Source organism: Gracilinanus agilis, chromosome 5 (assembly GCF_016433145.1).
Source record: "Gracilinanus agilis isolate LMUSP501 chromosome 5, AgileGrace, whole genome shotgun sequence".
NCBI classification, from domain to species: Eukaryota; Metazoa; Chordata; class Mammalia; order Didelphimorphia; family Didelphidae; genus Gracilinanus; species Gracilinanus agilis.
Genome location: NC_058134.1, coordinates 196035439 through 196055871, shown reverse-complemented (window position 1 = coordinate 196055871; position 20433 = coordinate 196035439). Strand labels below are relative to the sequence as shown.

The following is a 20433-nucleotide window of genomic DNA, read 5'->3' as shown; positions in this document are numbered from 1 at the left end:
ACTAGTCTGAACCTTCCTTTCACTACTATTTTCATTCAGGTTTCTGTAAATGTCTGCTATAGGGCATGGAAAAGGGTAAGAAAACAACAGGCAAATGAACCTCTTACTCTGATCCAGAACTGCTTTCTTGAGGATGAAAAGGCAAAACTCCTGTTTAACGACGCCAAAAGAAAAAAATTCCAATGAGCAAATGGGTTGGTAGAAGGATCACTGAATCAAAAGAGATCCAAGTTCTAGGCTTGGCTTTGCCACAGACCAACCAAATGACCTTGGACAAATCATTTCACCATTTAAATAAATTTGGAGCCATTTAATTAAAATGAGTTGCCTGTAGTTTAAAAAAAAAAAACAACCCTTCCCGTGTCTTATAATTGATCTTAAGTGTTGGTTTCCTGGCAGAAGAGTATTAAGGGTTAGGCAATGGAGTTCTGACCAGGATCACACAGCTAGGAAATATCTGAGATCAAATTTGAACCCAGAACCTTTCATCTCTAAGCCTGGCTCACTATTCATTGAGCAATTTAGCTGCCTGTTGCTTATGTCTAAGGTTTGTCTTATTTAGTTTTTGTTGTAATTTTTTATTTTTTAGGATGGTAGAAGAAGAAGGATTATGGGTAATGGTAACTGTGGAGCAGTTCCCTGTTATATGGTAGTTCCTCTGTTTGTTATATATCTTGGTCTAGAGTTTTATAGAATATCAGAACTAAAAGGAGGACTTTAGGAGTCACTGTATTCCATTCCAAACTATATGGCAGACATTTTGTTCTTCCATTGACTTCTCTTAATCTCCCTAACATCAGTATGATGTCTCTCAGTGACTCAGGGCATGGGGCCAGAGTCTAGGGGGAACAAAAGAACTAGGTGTAGAAAGGGGAAGGAGAGGTCCAGTTTTAAGTTTATACGGTTTAAAAAGTAAGACCCTTTGGTACTAAAAGTTTTGTGGGCTGAAAGAAATGTCAGTGCAGTGGATGAATGCTCTCTCTTTTAGGGCTAAATGTGAACTTAGAAAATGAACCACTTGATCATCTCTCCTTGTGCTTTCCATACTGTCATCTGTTTACTTTATTCATGCCTTACTCCTTGCCTCTAAAAAGAAGAGATTATGTAGAGGTATAAATACATTTGTGCAGCTAGGGGGCACAGTGGATAGAGTGCTGGTACTGAAGTTAGGGAGATTCATCTTCCTGATTTTAAATCTGGCCTCAAATGCTCATTGATTGTGAGACCCTAGGGATGTCACCAAAGCCTGTTTGCCTCAGTTTCTTCCTCTATAAAATAAGCTGTAGAAAGAAATGGTAAACCACTCCAGTAGCTTTGCCAAGAAAACCCCATACAGGGTCCCAAAGAGTCAGACACAGCTGAAAAGATGGAAAAAGAAAAAGATTGAAACTGAGATGACTTCTGATATAGCAGAACTCTGAACCTTTTAGAGCTTTAGCATGTGAGTGCCTTGAGAGTATGACTGTCTTACTTTGCTATGGAGATCTAGTCCTTTGCACATCTTAAGTTTTTAATAAATGCTTCATTCATTCTGTGTCTGATTATACCACTCCTGTATCTCTTCACTGTCTTCTCCTTTCCTTTTGCTTATGATTCCCTATTTTTTTTTGTCAACCCTCACCTTTTGGTCTTAGAATCAATAATAAGCCAAGGCAGAAGAATGAATAATAAGCCAAGGCAGAAGAATCAAGAATAAGCCAATAATGGCTAGGCAATGGGGGTTAAGTGCTTTGCCTAAGATGACACACCTAGAAAGTGTCTGAGGCCATATTTGAATCTAGAATCTCTTGTCTCTTGGTCTGACTCTCAATCTACTGAGTCTCCTAGCTGCCCCCTTTCCTATTTTTTTAAAAAAAATCCATCTTTAGAACTCTGTCCACCATGTAGATATTGTTATGTATGGGCTTATCCAAACCACACCCTTCTGGGAAATGTAATCCAGAAAATGTTTTCTCATAATTGAAGTAGTCCCAATCTCCAATGTGTGGGAGGTGTTTTCATAGGAGAAGTTATGAATCCATTATGAAAGATAAAAACAAAAGGAAGAATAACAATATTTATGCTCCATAATTTAAAAGAAAAAAAAATGCAATCAAGAAACTAGTAATAAACACGTGTTTTTTTATATGCAAGCACAAAATGCGCATAATCGGCATAATAAAGTTTCTAGTGGAAGTGTGCAAGTTTTAACTTATAGACATTACATAAACTTTGTGAAATGGGAATCATGAGGGGAATAATGAACAAAACTGATGGGAGGAGAAGGGATCACAGTAGCACTGTATTAGTAAATATATGCTGTGAAATTCAAATTCATTTCTTAGAGATATAGGAGTTGAGAGGGGAAGTATAGAATAGAGTTTTAGTGAATATAAATGGAGAAAGACAGAAGTAATATTGTCACTGGAATGCAGTGAAAGTATACTACAAATCATCTGGTCAGAAATGGGAAATAGACAAAAGTACTTGTAGAGAAGCAAGGGGTTACCTCAGTTCATTGAGGTCACATAATGGAATTTCGTTAAAATTAAAATTTTGCTAAAATTAAGAAATTTGGAATTTTTTTGGATTGCTTTGATGATTACTTCCTTCTTCAAAAAGTATCAGGAGCAAAGAGGGGAGCTTCTGTTGTGAACCTGGTTCTGACCAATTAGGAGGTCTTTACTATGTGATGGGTTTCTTGGTATAAAGCAATCACTTCACTTCAGGATAAAAAATGAAAGGAAAATTAAACAAAATATGACTTGCCCATTAGAGTTTGAAAAAGATTTCAAAACCTTTAAGAAAAAATAGTAAATTATGGTCTAAACTTCTACAGGTAAAGGAAGTCTGAGAGGAGGGTAGGAAACGTGTATGAACAAAATCCTGAAGGTGAAGAAGGACGTATTTCTAATGAAGGAAGGAAGGTGATGCTGTGTAAAGAAGCCACTGTAGATACAAAAGGAATTAACAAACTACCTTAAATTTTTAAGATACATATATAGTTGAACAAGAAATAACGGGGAAAACTCAAACCATATTACTGTGCAAAAAACGTGATCGAGAGACAATTATAAATTACCAACCAATATGCCTAATTTCTCATGTTTATAAAATCTTTATAGCAATGATCCTTGAAATAAGATTGAAATATCCTTGTTGAGTATATCAGAAAGGAACAGGTAGGTTTTTTATGAATAATTTTGAAAGTAGACCACATCTTTATAGTCACATGATAAAAGGTGCAGAGATTAAAAATATACTTTATATGTATGTATATATAAAACATACTTATAATATTTTATTAATTTTTAATAAAATTTAATAAAACTACACATTAATTTAAAAAAATATATGTTTGACTTAGTAGAGCAAAATAACTAACTTACAGGATATTTCCCAACAAAAAATCTTTTACATATATATATATATATATATTAAAGTCATGCAAATTTAACCTTTGTGTTCATTGGACTCCTGACACAATAGTCTACATATACTCTTTAATCATTCACTAACTTGTTTTGCTTCATGTTTCTTTCAAGTTTCCCACGAGTAATATCAGAATTTGCCTTCTATTTTTTTCCCAAAAGAAGGCTTTTATCTCCTTTATAAGCTCTTGATCGATTTTATTTAGTCACACAGAAAATGGATAATGATATCAAAAATACCCCAATAGTTATGAAAATTCTCTTTCCTGATGATTTCAAGAAGCTTTCTTCTGTCATAGAGCATGTTTTCACTCAGAAACTATACAGTCCACATGACTCATAGTACCAGAAAAGGTGGAGATCCATGTTGCTCTTTGATACATGAGAAGGATGATCATCCTTCTTCTCCAGGACTAAATGGGTTGTGGTCAAGGACTTCTTTCCAGGTCTCATGAGGTTTTGTGACTTTATCTCCTCTCCCATCTTCTCTTGTTGAGTTTCTGAATTCCCTTCCTTCTTCCCTCTCTCATCAAAATGGCATCTTTGAATCCCAACATGTCTCTGAGGCCCCATGAGGACTCTAGTTATAAAGCCTTGTGGGTATATAGGATTTTCTCCAAGTCTGTAGATTGACTTCTCTCACTATCTCACTGTCTCACTGTGTGCCTTTACATTTTTTGGTTCCTCTTAAAGCCCAAATTTGAGAGCTTCCTAAGGTATATCTTCAAGGTGTTACTTGTATGGTAGACAAGGAGAACCCAGGACTAAGGAGAATTCTACCTTTGCTAAGGAGGTTATATTTTATTCAGGAGATAGCAGTAACAGGTTTAATTAAATTCTTTTGGTACATGCTAGGGCCCGATATGTAGGTAAACTTCTTTATCCATTTGGATCATTCATGAATTCTTCATAAAATGGCAAAGCCTTTGGCAAGCACAGCTTCCCTATTTTGACATTCCATCATTTGACATTCATCATCAGTCATTGAACAGAATTATTTCTGAGCTTTTAAAATAATGGAATTTTATGTAGCACAGGATGCTGTGAGTCATGGACTGAATAGTTTCTGAGGGAAAGTTAGATCCATGAGAGAGGAGAGTTGCTCAAAGTCTTTTAGCAAGTGTAAGAGACTTGTGATTGTTGAGGGACTTATATAAGTCCATTCTGCATAACATTCTGTATAACAACCAGCAAGAACCCTTAAATTTTTTTTAAATTTATTTTTAAAGGGATGAGAGTCCTTTGAACACCATTCACATTTACAATGACTTTGACTTAGATGTTTCTTTAGTATGGCCATATTTGTGAAGCATCAAATGGTTGGAAGAGCTTGAATCCTTATAGAGGCTAGAATTAATTTTAGAAGGAGTACTCTGAAATATTTTGATTGAAGAGTGCTTAATGCAACTCAATTTCTCTTAACCTTGAATTATTTTTTCAGACTGACTAGAATCTCAAGATCCATGCATTAAAATGGAGTGTACAGGGCTGCATGGGAAATTTTTATAGGATCTCAAATTTAGAGCCTTTTTTTTAGCGAAGGAGGTTCTTTAGGGAAAGGATGAATATCCAATTCTTTGTTTTCATTGTTATTGAAGTCCTGTGGCCAGAGAGAGCATGGAGGCCCCACTTTGACCGTATCTAAGAGGGTAAAATGTCTTCTCATTCCTACATATGGAAGCGATTGTTACCTTGAGTGGACAGAAAATCGCTGATTGATGGATCTCTATTTTCATAGACCTTTTGGTGTCAGAGCACTTAAATGAATAGAAGCTTCGGATGCCCCCTCCCTCTCCACTCAGGAGATGATGTCTTAATTATTTTGACCGAAGCCAGACCAAGTTGTATGTTGTAAACATCTGGTTTATCATTTAGCCAGCCGAACTGGTTTACATTTTGTTAGAAGAAAAGACCCGGGATTAAAGGCATTTAAGTAATTAAGCACACGTCAAGACAATTTGGTGATGGGTAAATATAGTTTCTGCTAAATGCACAGTGCAGCAGGTCTGGTTTAGATTTTTGTTGGGCTGGAGAATGGGGATGAAAGCAGAATGCTTAGTGAGCTGGGACCTATTCTGGGGAGAATCAAAACCAAATGGATTTTCAGGAGCTAAGTCAGCATCATCCTCTAAATACCTGTGTGGTAGATAAAAGTTTCCTTTGAGTTTGGCCCAGAGGGATGGGAGCTGTTAGACCCTGTCACCCAAAAGGCACTTGGCAATTTTGTAAGTTTCTCTTTGGGAATCAAGCCATAACCTTTAGCTACTTGGCTTTTTCTTCATACTTAAGATAGAAGCATCCATGAGCCTACCTAAGAAAAGTTAGGTTTTTCATACAAGGTTCCAGTACCATGAAATTTGTTGAAGTCATTCAAAAACCCACAACCTTGTCATTCAGAATGCCTCTACCTCTAGGTTCTCTTTGCTCAAAACAGATTAGTTGGAGCTTAGAAATGACCTACTCAAAGCTCACTGCTTCTCTTCCTGCTCTGTGCATATAGGGCACTAGGAGCCACACCCATACGTCGTCTCTAGCAAATTGATCTCAATGAACAGCTGGGGTTAGCACCTTCACTTGTCCTAGCTCTCATGCACGTTTTGCATCTTTTCTCCAACTCTACTCACTTGATCTACTCTCTCTAAGATCCCTGGATTTCATACTCTTCTCTTTGGTGTCATCTGTATACAGATCGTCCTTCTCATGCCAAACTCACTCTTAAGAACTATCTCCCATAAATGCCAAATGCCAGCCCTTGGCTTACACCCTTTCCTTTCCACACTTAGGATGGTTTCTACTGCATCCAAAAGACTACCACTAGTTCTGAGATGATATTCCAACACTCTTAAATAACCTGGAGGTTGCCATCACTCCTCAGTTGTCATCACTTTTCCTGAGAGGCCCCCACAAGATCCTCAGCCTCTGACATCCAGACCTCAGCTCTCTGACAGCTGACGTCCTATCTATTGGTCCTGACACACATCGCACTAGGCAAGAGAATAGGTAGCAAAACTATCAGAAACCGGTTTTCATTATATTCTATAACTTTTGTCCTCTAGAGGCTTATAGCGAGACATGGTGGAAAAAGTGGCAGATCTCAGGTTATGCTCCTAGATTTTTAGCTATGTGCCCATGGAAAAGATGCTTTGCTAAGCTTCAATTTACTCATCTGTAAAATAGGGATGGTAATATATTACAGATGAGTGAATTTGCTACAAGATGTACATATCTATACACACATAGATGTAATATGAAAAATGCCTTGGAGACTGAGAAATTAAGTAATTTGCCCATGTTCATGAGATCAAGTATGTGCCAGAAGTAGGCTTAAACTCAGTTCTGCCTAACTCCAAGGTCTGGACTGCTAGGTAGTGCAATGGACAAAGCTGGAGTCAGGAGTTCAAATGTGATCTCAGACTCTTACCATCTGTGTGAGCCTGGGTAAGTCCCTTCACTTCTTTTTGCCTCAGTTTTCTCATCAGTAAAATGGGGATAATAACAGCACCTACCTCACAGATTTGTTGTGAGGATGAAATTAGATAATTTTGGTAAAACACCTCTGGCATATAGTAAATGCTATTAAAAAAGGAAAAGACCAGTCTTCTATTCACTATACCTTCATTGATTTAATCAAGAACTATTTTTTCTTTTTCTTATTTGTATTCCTGGCATTTAGCACAGTGCCTGGCACATATTGGCACTTAAGAAATGTTTGCTTAATTATAGTTATTGTAATAAAAATGTGGTTATATGCATTTATAAGCACATACAGAGATATATCTCTATATAGTAATCTATCTAATCTATCATCTATCTACCTATCTATCCATCCACATATATATAAATATATATATAATTCATATATGATATATCTAGCATATATCACATATGATAATTTAGGTTTGTGGGCATTCTCTGCCAAGGTTCTTATGATTTGTGTATACACACATCAAAACATACATGCATGCATATATGTAATTTTACATATATGCACACATATAAATATTAGTATATGGGAAAATCACTTCACCCAGTTTAATAATAACAATAATAATAATAACTAGCATTTACATAGAATTTTAAGGTTTGCAATGCATTTTACCAATATTGTGCCATTTTATTCTTTCAAAATCCCTAGGAGGTCAATGCTGTTATTATCCTTATTTAGTAGAGGAAGAAACTGAGTCTGAGGTTGACTTGCTTCTGGTGACATAGCTAGGAAGTGTCTCATGTTGGATTTGAATTCAGATCTTCTTGACTTTAAGTACAATGCTCTGTCTCCTATGCAACCTAGCTACCTCCTAGATTTCCAGGCAACTGTTTTTAATACTACAAGCTGCCCATTAATGTTGGTAGGAGTTCCCCATTCCAATATGTTGAATAAGCTGAGGTTATGGGGCCCAGGTCAGGCAATCTAGTCTGCTTAAACTACCCTCCTCCCATTCTTCACCCCAGGGGGCTCTGTGGTGAGGGTCTGGGGATCCCCTGGGTTGGTTGTAGGGAGGAAAAACTTAGATCTGATCCCGAAGAAAAAAGCTTAGTATGGCCAGATGGATTATACATGATGGAATCAATTAGCCCAATTTTTTTAAAAAGGGAAAAAATGATTTTCAAAGGAAGACCTCCTTTCAAAACATTGGATTTTTTTCTTCTTTTAAACTTATTTCCTACTCTATTTGAGGGTGGGAACTTGAATTTTGAGTTTGGGGTACAAATCAAGAGACAAGAAAGTTGTTGGCCTATTTGCCACCCACATTGCTGAAAACCATTGATAAAATACCCCCCTGAAATGTCAGTGGGCAGTCCTAGGTGGATTGGTTCTCTGTCTGAATTAGGAAAATGACGTAACTTAATGAATAGTAACTAGGATTACATTGACCCACAAAACAAGCAGCTGGACACTTGGGGGCCTTTTGGACCTTGAGGGAAAAGAGTAGCTAAGAACACTCAATAAAAATTTATTGAGTACCTTCTCTTTGCCTAGCAGAGAGCTAGGTATTTATAAAGTGTGCAGAAAATAATAGAAGAGGGTACTCAGGAAATTCATGAATACTTAAGACCAAATAACAAAAAATATCAATGAGTAAAAGCAGCATATAATTGAGAGTTAAATTGTTTGACATGAATGCTAAATGTAACATGTGGGACCCTAAAAATATTTGACTGAAAGACAAGGTATTAGAATGGAAGTAGGAGAAAGAGTTCATAGAAGTAGATAATTTTGGAACAGGAGATTCTTTTTAGCTTCCAAAAGAAGTTGATGGTAGCAGCATGTCATAATGACTAGGAAAGCTAGCCTTGGAATCACAAAGAACCGAGTTCAAGTCTTACTTTTGATACCTGCTGATTGGGTGACCTTGACTAAGTCATATAAATTCTGAATGTTATAGACAACCCTCTGAGATGAAAATATTATAGACCTGATATGATTGGAGGAGGAAAGGAGAGATTGGTAAGAGAAACTGGATTAGAACACACAAATCTTAATTGCCAGTCTGGACCCAGATATTACACTATAGTGCTGAGGACTTAGTGGGAACCAGGGGAAGGCCAAGTGGCCCAACCACCTGCTAGGTCTCTTTCCTGCTGCTTTAAGATGCCCTCAAATGCCTTTTCTGGTTATTTCCTGGCTCCAGTTCCCATAACAACCCTACATGGTGGGGAGAGATGATGGGGGTAGAGGTAGGGGAGCTGATAGTCTGTGATGTTTCAGCTTTTATCCATGTCGACAGCCCTTTGAAAACTTTGAACTTCCCTTCCTCCCCTCCTTTGCTGGCACTTGGGACTCTTCCCCTTGATTATTGTAGGGTGGCTTCACATTGCTGTGGTTACCATTCTTGAACTGATTAATGATGCTCAGAGTAAAATTATAGTCTTGAGAGTAACACAAATCTGTAGTTCATTGAGTAACCCAAGCATTCCTCTATCCTTTCCTCCTCCCCCCCAAAACTCCAATTTTCTTGCTGTTTTATGTTGATGATATACAGGAAACTTAAAATCAGAAAAAAAGAATCCTAACCCTGTGGTGATGTCTCTGCTCTAAATCACCCAAGCTTTCAACTCATTGGGATAATTGCCCCTTCCTAGACTAGCGCCCTCTGCAGCCTTATATGAATCAATTATTCTTCTGAATGTTTTTGGTAGTGATTTGTAAAGGGGCCACCTCCTATAGCTGTATGTTCTTCTTGTGCTCAAGTCTTGTACTCCAGAATGTGCTGTATGAGATCTTGGTTTCTAAATACTAAGTTGAGGATTGAGAGATGACTGAATGTGTCTCCATTGGTTCCATATTTGTGTAAGAAATTGGAGGACAGGGATGGTGGGAAGGGAATGAATTTTAGCAGAATTGATATAGTCTAGATCGATTATGTATCTTTGTACTTTAGGGAGAGCTATGGGTGATCACATTTCTTAGCCTTTGAAAATAATGCAATAATTCCCTCTCTACTTCTTTTCTAGTCTAGTACTCACCTATTTTCTATTTGCATGGCTTGCTAATCTTCTCTGTATTGATTTGAGGACAAACCAGGTATATGGAGAGTGGGAAAGCAGTATATTTCTGCATTTGCTATATCAAAAAATAGATATGTCTTATTTTGTCCTCTGATTCCTTTACTCCTCTATCAGGAGAGGGTACCATGTTTTGTCACTAGTCTTCTAGAATTAGGGTTGGTACTTCTACTGGTCAGCGTTCCTAATTCTTTCAAAATTGTTTGACTTTACAATATTACTATCTTTGTATAAATTGTTCTTTTGGTTCTGTTCATTTCACATGGTATCAGATTATATGTCTTTCCAACTTTCCTTGAATACATCCCTTCAATTATTTATTATAGCACAATAGTATTTTCTCATATTTACATGCCATAACTTCTTTAGTCATTCCCCAATTGAAGGCATTCCTTCAGATGTTCATACTTTACTATCTCAAAAGAAGCTATAAATATTTTGGGGAATCTTTAGGGTTTGTTTTGCTAGGACCAATCCACCTTTAACTCAACTTTCCTTTAGTCCCCCTGTCCCCCCCCCCCGTTTTCCCTCCTGTTCCCTTTTGAGTGAAATGTATTTCTGTACTCAACTCTGTGGGTGAAAGTATATATGTATATGTGTGTGTGCATGCATGCATATATGTATATAAATATGTATATATATTCACTTTTGACTAATTCAGATATGAGTGATTTTCAAGTGTCAGAAACTCCCCTGTATCTTTTTTTCCTTATTTCTTTAAATATCCATTTTTCCCCTTATGTAGGATTATATTCAGTTTTTTCTAGGTAAGAACTTTTTGGCTATAAACATTTGCCTTCTGGAATATTATTTTCCAAGCTCTTTGCTCCTTTATAGTTTTGGCTCCTACATCATGGGTGATCCTGAATGCTGCTCCTCTATGACTGAATTTTTTCTTCTTGGTTGCTTGGAGTACTTTTTTCTTTGACCTGATAACTCTGAATTTTAGCTATAATATTCCCAGAAGTTTTAATTTGTTTTTGAGGAGGTAACTGGTGGAATCCTTCTATTTCCATTTTGACCTCTGATTTTGAGAGATCTGGGTAGTTTTCTTTTAACATTAAAAAAAATTGTATCTAAGAGCTTTGTTTAGGTCAAGGTTTTTAAGCAATCTTACATTTTTCATCCTTGACTAATTTTGTAGGTCAGTGGTTTTGCTATGAGATACCTTACATTTTCTTCTTATTTTTCAGTTTTTGACTTCAGTTTAATATTATTTCTTGTTGTCTCATGAAGTCATTGACTTCTGTTTAGTCCATTCTAATTTTCAGGAAATTTGTTGCCAAGTGGTAAATTCCCCTTCCAATTCTTTCTTTCATAGCTCTCATATCTTTTCCAAGTTTTTCCTTTAGCACTTTCATTTCTTTGAAAAAAAACCATTCTAAACTCCTCAATGTTTTCCAGGAATTCTAGTTGATTTTGGGGCCAAGCTATATTTTCTTTTGAGGCTTTTCTTGTAAATGATTCTCTTTCTCTGTGTTTTATGTCTTGAGCATCCCTGTTGGCTTAATGGCTTCTTGTAATTAGATATTTATCTTTTTATTCATCCTTCCAAGTAACTTCCTGAATTTGGACTTGATATTAGGACAAAGTTCTGAACTTTTGTAGGGAAGATCTGGGCTGGTCCTGCTGTTGATTTCTTGGGTTATTGAGTATTATGTTGTCCCAGGACCTCAGGAACAGTTCTGGCTCTAGTACTACATTCTTTCAGCAGCGCCAAGTAGTATGATGTGATTGCTGCTCCCCCAATCTGATCTATCCAAGCTCTTGACCTAAATCAGCAACAGTAAATTACTGCTTGCTCAGCTACTGAGCAAGTCAACTGGGAAAGTGCTGAGAGTTACAAAATCATGAGCTTCCATTTGATTTGGGATTGCTGCCTTGGTTATTTCTCTGAAGGCTTCAGTTTGGGCTGAGGGCTAGAGCTGACACCCTGTTCTGCTCCTGGAATCGATGCCACACCAAAGAAGTTCCTCTCTTCTGCCCTGATTCTGTGATCAGGAACTGAGTAGTAGCAACAAAGCTGCCAATTTGCAGCTGTCCCAGTCATGATGTACTGGTCTGTGTCCAGAGTTGCCCTGATATGGTTCTAGGACTCTTTCCTGCACAGTTTCACAGCCTTTCCCTGGGTGTGAGTGTGCTCCATGACCCACCTGATTTGCTACACATCAGGCCCCATTCCGTGTCCTTCCTGTCTACCTCCCTATGTAGACTTGGGCTGGAAAAGTGACAACATAAATTTTTTGTTCTGGACTTCCCTATCACGATTCAGTCTTGTATGTTTTCTAGATCTGTTTGGATAACAATTTTTTTTCTTAGTGGTAGCAGGAAGCTCATAACTGCACTGATTCCTTGCTCCATCTTGACTACGCCCAGAGTAACAACTTTTGCCCTTTATTTCCTTTCTCCATTCCCTTTTCCCCCAAATCTCCCTCCTTTCTTTCTTCTTTGTTTCTCCTCTTTTTTTCTCTTCTTCCCTTTTCTATTCTCCTCTCATTCCTTTTCTCTCTCCTCCCCCCCTTTATAAATGTCCATTTTAATTGTGCTATTCTGAGTACTGTACGTTAAAAACTAGCACCAATTTGGTCCTTTATCTCTGGAAACTTGTGATCTATAACAATATAGACACCATTGGAAAGGGTTATTCATATAGCCCAATAAACACTGAACAAGTCCATGAATCGGCACTTCAGGTGAATCCTACTGTATTGACAAGCCTCTGGCACGTGTGTGGGAGGGGGCTGCTCTCCTCTCCTTCTCCATCTCTTTTCAGGACATTTTCCACATCACCCATCCCATTGCCCAGCAGCCCAATAGGAGCACTTCCTCCCTCCCCTGTCTGGGTAACGGAGTGGCTCATGTGTGTTTGGAATTCAAGGAGGTGCCATTTAAAAGTATCTTACAAACTTCCTGTGGACACGTGGGGACTTTGAGACTACATTCCCCGTGATCCAATGGGTTTCCAGCTTTTTGACGTGGGGACATCAGAGATGTCCCCAAAGCTTAAATTCGGAGGGCGGCCAGATGACAGCCTCTTGGTTACCTGAGCGGGTTCCTGGGGGACAGAGAGGAGTAGGGAAGGTATAGAAGAAAATGGTGGAGGCGCCAGAGATTTCTTACAGGGGCGTGGTCAACTTGTCTCTATCAGCAATGGCTTTTATTAAACTACTATTTTCCCTTTTAATATCTGCCTTCATCATTTTTTATCGTAACACTTACATTCACATTAGGGTTCCAGTTTGGGCACTCGGTCTCTAAAAGGTTCTCCATCACTGGGGAGAGTTTAGGGAAAGACAAGGATGATTAGGTATCTTGTCAGTGGTCAGAGACAGAAATTGAACATATACCTTCTTGTCTTCAAAGCTAGTATTCTAACCTCAGTGTTATTCTGTTACATCCATTCTTGTTCAATATAAATATGAATAGATTATAGTGTTTGATATAAAAATGATTTCAATATTACTTAGGCCATACTAGTTAGAATCTACCTTTGAAGGTATTGATCATTCATCTTTGTCTTTCCTTCTTTTACAGGTATTAATTCATTAATAGCAAACAATATCTATGAAGCTGCCTACCCACTTCATGATGTAAGTGTTCTGTTATCATTATCATTTGAAAAACAATCTAAAGCAATTGAAAAACAACACGTCCCATCTTACATGGACATATGAAGTCATGGCCCTGATGTTAGCAGGGATATGTGACACATATACAATGATCCAAATACAAAACAATACCTGAAAAGTAAATTCAGTAAGTTTTTAGCCTGTTTGTATATTATCTTAATTATTGTTCATCTAAATGTGAAATCCTCATTCAATCACTAGTACATATTTGGCATTCTCAGTTAAAATAAAGCCAGAATACAAAAAATAAATTGTAGTTAAGTGGAAACATGACTCATGGGAATGGCAAGTAAAAAAATTACTGGAATTGGTATTAGTGGGCATCCAGTGACAACAAGAAACAATATTTCATGGAACAATTGGCTATCTTTTTAAGTAGATTAAAAAAATCCCTAACACAAAATAATAGTGGTATATGCATTCACATGATCTGCAAAAGATCAGAAGGTAGAAATTCCTGATCCAAGAAATTCCGTTCAAATCAATGCATACTTAGGGTCAGAGACTTCAATGTAGAGGTGGGTATAGAGGCTGATGTTGAAGGTTATGCCAGAACATATGGTTTAGGATTTGCAAATGAGGCTAAAATCTCCAGAGCAGCTTTATAACTATATATCTTGCATGCTTTCTTCAAGAAGATTATCAGGAAGTTCTGGACAAGGTGGGTACCAAATACCACTATAGAAAAGAAAATTGCTTATGTTCTAAAAGATCAGTGACCAATGTGGGAGTTGTTCAATCTAGTAACAACAGAAAAAAGTGAAAGAGTTTAAAGGACTTATATTACATTTACTGTTGATATTTTCTAAGGAATTTTAACCACTATAAATAAACCACCAGAAATGAATAATTCAAAAGAGTTAAAAATGTCTCAATTAGCAGTACTCTATCTCTTTGCCAAACAGAGAGATATAGAGGCCAAGGGCATCACTAGTTAAAAATATGAACTCAATTAAAAAAAACTTACAAAGAAGGATAGTGGAAGTTTATGAGTCATACACTTCACAGAGCAGTGAGAACCATGTTTATAAAAAGGTTGGTGAGAGACACAATTAAGCCACATCATCCTGAAAGCATCCAAGGAGGAAAGGAAAAGAAGGAAGATAAAAAATGGAAAGGATTGTGAAAATTTTCATAATAAAACTTGTTCTTTATAAATTTTATTGGAGCTACCACATTTGGAGTCTTAACATTACAGTCCTCAATGTGCCACATGAGGATACAGAAATGGTATTAAAGAAATGAAGATGCTAAGAGCAGCTGGATTAGTCTAAATATGCACAGAGGTGTTCTTGTTTTGGAAACAATATATTTGTTTATGGTTATATTTATATCTGTTTATGGGACTGATGCTCGAAATCTCTGAAAGACGGTAAGATTGCAAATGCTTTGGGGAAAAAATGGACCTTTTTATTTACTGAAAAAAGGTCATCAAAAATATAATAACTCCTGACTCACATGCCTATTTTTTCATTTCTAGAAAATCTTTATGAAAAGAATCCACATAGAAATTGAGGACATACTTGATGGAGGTTTGGGATGAGAACAGGCAAACTTTCACAAATGATATTCTACACCAGTCACACAATTGACTAAACGATGTGAAAATACAAGATTTCACTATGCTTACTAATGACTATTTAAAAAAAAATAGAAACCAAAAATTAAATTAATTTAGTAGAGGAAAATGCCACCTAATAGCTCCCCATCCAATAAGTTGTTTCATATGCATATGTCAGAATGATGCAAAAACATGAGTAATTTTATTTGATATTCAGAGTATTAAAATATCAAGTAAGGGATAAAACAAGGGAGACATATGCATGTCTAAGATCTACTGATACAGAGGCTATCAAGCATAGAGTCCAAATAGGAAAGGAGTTTCCCATAGATGGCAAGATTCTTCATATGTTATTGCCTACAGATGACATTGGGTTGATTCCATTAATCCCCCAAACACTGCAGAAATTCCTCAATGAGAGGCATACTCAAAAGAGTTCTATATCTAGTTGAAGGATCTGCTTGTAAAATTTGATCCCTAAGTGCATATATCTTAGACAGACAATGCAAATGTATGGTGAACTTGACCCAGAATTGAAGACTAGGAATAGGTGATTGGGAGAGATTATTTCTGGGAAACTACATCATGTTTTTAATGACCCAAACTTTCTTCCTGAAGCAAAGGTCAATCTTTTTAACAATGATACTCATCTAGTGGCAACAAGTCATGGAAAATGTACTCTGCAAGGAATTAAAATTGAGGCCTACCCGGAGTTCAGTAGAGAGGTAGTGTGACTAGATGGCAATATATTACCAACAAAGCAGAGATAGTGGTGCAAGGGTTATCATCAGGGATATATGTTAACTGAAAAAGGAGGCAGACTGATCATGTAACAAGAGCAAGGAGGTAACTGATAGCCTGTATGCTCCTTTGGTATTCATATAATATCAAGAAATCTAGAGGAAAGTATTCAGAAAGTTGGGTTACCTCCTTAATCCCTTATGGAGAATTTATGGGAGGACATGAACAAGAGCATATAGGATTAAAATAAGAAGAGCATGGTTGAGTTGAGATCTGCTTCATTGGAGGGAGTAGCTACATCAATCAAATGACAGATTATTGGAATTAGAAGTGTCCAGAGAGGTTACTTCTACTTTGTCAGGTCCGTGAGTGGAAAGATAGGACTCTTACCATTTCTAGTTGGGGCAGGGGTGGTAGGGATGAGGGAAAGTATCATGGAAAAAGTGGTATTTGAGAACAGAATACGTTAGAGCCATATGAAAAGGAATGAACAAAGGTAGCCATAAAAATCAAGTTACATTCAAAAGAAAGTGATGGGAATGGAATTTGAATTTCATTTGCTAGTAAATTTTAAATTTTTACTTAGTAGAGAACCACTGAAGACTTTTGAACCCTAGGAAAATTTGTCTTATTGAGATTTGATGAATGTTTTTGGAAAAGGGAAATCATTAGAAATAGGTAGATCTGTTAGGGTACTGTTGTATTACCTCAGATGATAGGTGATGAGGATTTATGTTAGGGAAGCAATGGGAGTAGAGTGGAGAGGACAGACACAGGAGGTAATGTAGATTTGGAATCAATAATACTTGCTAACCTATTTGACATAAGAGTTGAAAAGGAGAAGAACAGAAGTAATGGTAAAGCTTATGGAAGCCTATACGAATGATATTTCATTGACATACAGAGGGGTAGAAAAGAGAATAGTCCTATGAGGGATTTAATAAGCTTATTTGGGGACATGTTCAATTTAAACTATGAGAATAGACATCAATGTGGCAAGTCCTATAAAATATATCTATCAGTTGTGTTAATATATAAAATATATATCACATTTTAGGATAGGCCTGTCCTTTGTGTGTTTGTTTATATGTATATATGGAGGCTATTGAGTAAGCTCACACATAAAGGATAGGTCAGGTTAGGTCTAGAGATATAGATTTGAGAATTATCTGTGAGAACAGACCTTTGAGGCCATAAAAATAAATGAGATTCCCAAAGGATAAGAGGTAGGGAAAGAGAAGAAAGCCAAATGCAGAACCTTGGGAAAACCCACCTTAAGGAGTTAGAAAGAGAATGAAGGGCCCAATGAAAGAAATAGAAAAGTAGTCATTAGTGAGATAGGAGAAGAACTAGAAGAATGTGATTTTCTAAGAGAAAAAAGAATATTTAGAATAGAATGATCACTATTGTCAAATATTTCAGTAGGATGAGGAATAAAAAAATGGCAGATAACTGCCAAAATTTACATGGTGTTGAGGAGAGAATGGATGTTGGGGCAGTGAAAGCATCAGGTAAAGCTTTTATTGAATGTTATCTTAGAACGAAGTGGAGAGTCAAAAATAAGAGCAGTGAATTCATCACTCTTTTGTAGTAGATGAAACCAGCTTGATTTCATTATATTTTTCTAGTGACATTCAACAATCTGGGACCATGAGTGGAAAAACTGGATGATGGGTCAAAGGAATACAAGATAGTTAAAATCCATGAATAATTCTGCAAAACTTCTCTTGCTATGTCCAATCTATGATTTCACTGGTGCAGGGATTTTTCAATAAGGAAATTTCATTTTTTCAGATCACCAACTGTTCTGTAATTTATAGTCTTAGAGACTTGCCTGGTTCACAAAAAGGTTAAGTGTCCTGCCCTGGGTCATACAGTCAGGATGTGACTTGAACCCAGATTTTCCTGATTAGGAGGTTAGCTTTCTTTACCCATTTATGCCAAACTATGCCCAAAGGTTTGGCTTTTTCTTTCGGTTAGAAACTGTTGAAGACATCATAAATATTTATTGAGTTTCTCCCTCTTCCAGCATTTCAAGAACAAGAGTCAAAATAGGTTGGCCTCAATTTGGATTTTTTATAATGAGCATGAAGGAAGAGGAGGAGAAGAAAAAATCAAAAGCTGTGATAATCCACAAATGATTATATTTACCTTGATTAATTAAGATGGGGCTGTATATGATATTGACACCACAAAAATTTTTCAGCTATGAATTCCTTTTCCCTCACAACTTTGCAAAATTTTTTTCAAAACTATGGATATAATGAATGATCATAGTAGGATAACTCATGTAAGTCAATTAAAAATTATGTAAGTGCTTATATTTGGCACAAATATTTTCTGAAGCAGACGTGGTGTAGGGATGCTATGAAAGGGAGATGCCAGTTAATTATTACAAATGTCTACTGTGCTACTAAGAAAATGGGATGGTGACAAAAATAAGTCAGGTCAAGATTATAGAGAAGTGTGAGAAAATTTATATAAAGCAAAATAAGCAGAACCAAGAAAACATCACAATGACTATAACAATGTAAATGGAAAGAATAACAAAAAAAATTAGTCCTGAATGCTGTGCTGATAAAATGACCAAGGTTGACTCCAAAAAAAGAGGAATGAGAATGCATGCTTTATTTGTCATGGTTGGAGACTGGATGTGACACTGAAGATTCCAAGTTAGTTTTACTGAACTTTCTTTTTCCTTTGTTATATATGAAGACACTCAATTGGGGAAAGGAGAATATATTGGGAAATTAAGGAGGTATAAAAATAAAAAATCAGTCATTTAAAAATAAATAATACTTCTGATTCAGCCAGTACTTGCATATGAAGGGTAAATGGCTCAGAAGTTTTAAAGGACTTTGGACATCAGTTCTTCTCTCTTCTTCCCTTTGACTCATCAGTTGTTCTTTCCTTTACTTCAGGGTGAATATGAAGGTCCCGAGGATGATATGAATGACAGAAAGGTAAGCTTTTCATGTAGACGAGGCTCTTGAGACTTGCGATAATAATGTACTATGTGCCCAGGAAAACTAGGAGGAGAAGGAGAGGTGAGACATTCAGCTCTAATATAGAGAACTTCCAAACAGAATCTCTCTCTACCAAAACAGATCAATAGCTGTTCTATAAGTCACAGTCTTTAGAGAGTTTTCTGGGAACACTGAGATGTTGTTCTGACTGATCAATCTCATTTATTTATTTATTTATTTGTTTGTTTGTTTGCTTGTTTATTTATTTATTTATCCATTCATTTATTTATTTATTTATTTATTCGTTTATTCATTTATTTATTTGCTTATTTATTTATTTATTCATCCATCCATCCATCCATCCATTCATTCATTTATTTATTTATTTGTTTGTTTGTTTGTTTATTTGTTTATTTATTTATTTATTGGTTTCATGACTACCTGATTGGGAGCAAAGATTCACTGTTTTGCCCAACCTTCACCCCTTGTCTGGGGATTGATCTTTCCAGAAGAGAAAATAATGTATTAAGATAAATACTGGAAATGAAGACGCAAGACTTCCATTTCTAGCTATTTCACATGTTCTTTTGCATGTAACTAGTTACCCCATCTAGGTTGTAAGTTCTTTAAAGGCAGAGACTCTAGAAATGCCTTGTCCAGACTACTGAACATGATAAGTGGTCAATAAGTGTCCATTGCTTGATTGTTAGAGAATTATAGCTTTTGAGTTAAAAAGGACCTTTAAGTCTAATGAATCTGATTCCCTCATTTTACAAGAGAAAGCTGAGACATAAAGTTATGTGATTTATTCAAGATCACACAGTACCTTAATTATATATTTTTATTCCCCTCCAGGCCTTAGTTTGTTCCTCTGTACACTTGAATCCTTCATCTGTATCACTAGTCCTTCAGAGGTGGACAGCTATACATTTCCCCAGTTACTGATTTCCCATGTGTGTTTGGGCTTTGGGATGACAGAATGGCTACTAGACACCATTTAAAATTTGCTGTTTTAATATAGAAGGAAAGGACATAATCTCTATAAACCTATTTGTTTGCCAGCTGATGCCTGCCATGATGTGGGGAGGGAAAGGAGGGGTTGAGATACATGGGAATAAATTCTACTTTAAAAAGATGGAAGGTAGGAATGATTTCCTCAAGGTGTTTGTCACTGACAGTTTGCCAAACTTCTCAGGCTTCTTATGATTTTTTAAAAAAATTATTCTTCTCATTTGAATGTACAGAGGTAGATTGTTTAACCACTATCTACGGATATTGAGACACAGGGAGGAAAAAGCTTACTAGAGGTCAGCTGGGGACTTCTATACTGGGGATTCCTTGTCTAATGGTTAGATTAGATCAGTGTTGGGGAGCTGTTCTATTCCCCCTCTTCCCAGTGCCTGAGGACATTTTTTGCATGTCCCTCCTTTCTGTCTAGTCGCCCAAAGCAAGCACTTCCTCTATCCATTCTCTCAGGTAATGAGGTGGGCTCACAGACAGCTTGAAGTTGCCCTCTGGCACCCAAACTCAAAAATGTTCACCAATGCTGGACTAGATGGTGGGTAGCAGAGATTTCTTCCAAGTTGTGAAATCAGGGAGCCAAGAAATAGAAGGAAAGG

The 20433-nt window shown here is 36.7% G+C and overlaps 1 protein-coding gene across 1 annotated transcript in view; it reads left to right on the top strand.

Annotated features, from left to right (window-relative positions):
• ANO2 (anoctamin 2) overlaps positions 1-20433 on the top strand; it is a 504220-nt gene that overhangs the window by 148492 nt on the left and 335295 nt on the right. The window contains exons 7-8 of the mRNA XM_044677761.1: positions 13452-13507; positions 18770-18811. Of these exons, the coding sequence (XP_044533696.1) occupies positions 13452-13507; positions 18770-18811 (98 nt within the window). The remainder of the gene's footprint in view (positions 1-13451; positions 13508-18769; positions 18812-20433) is intronic.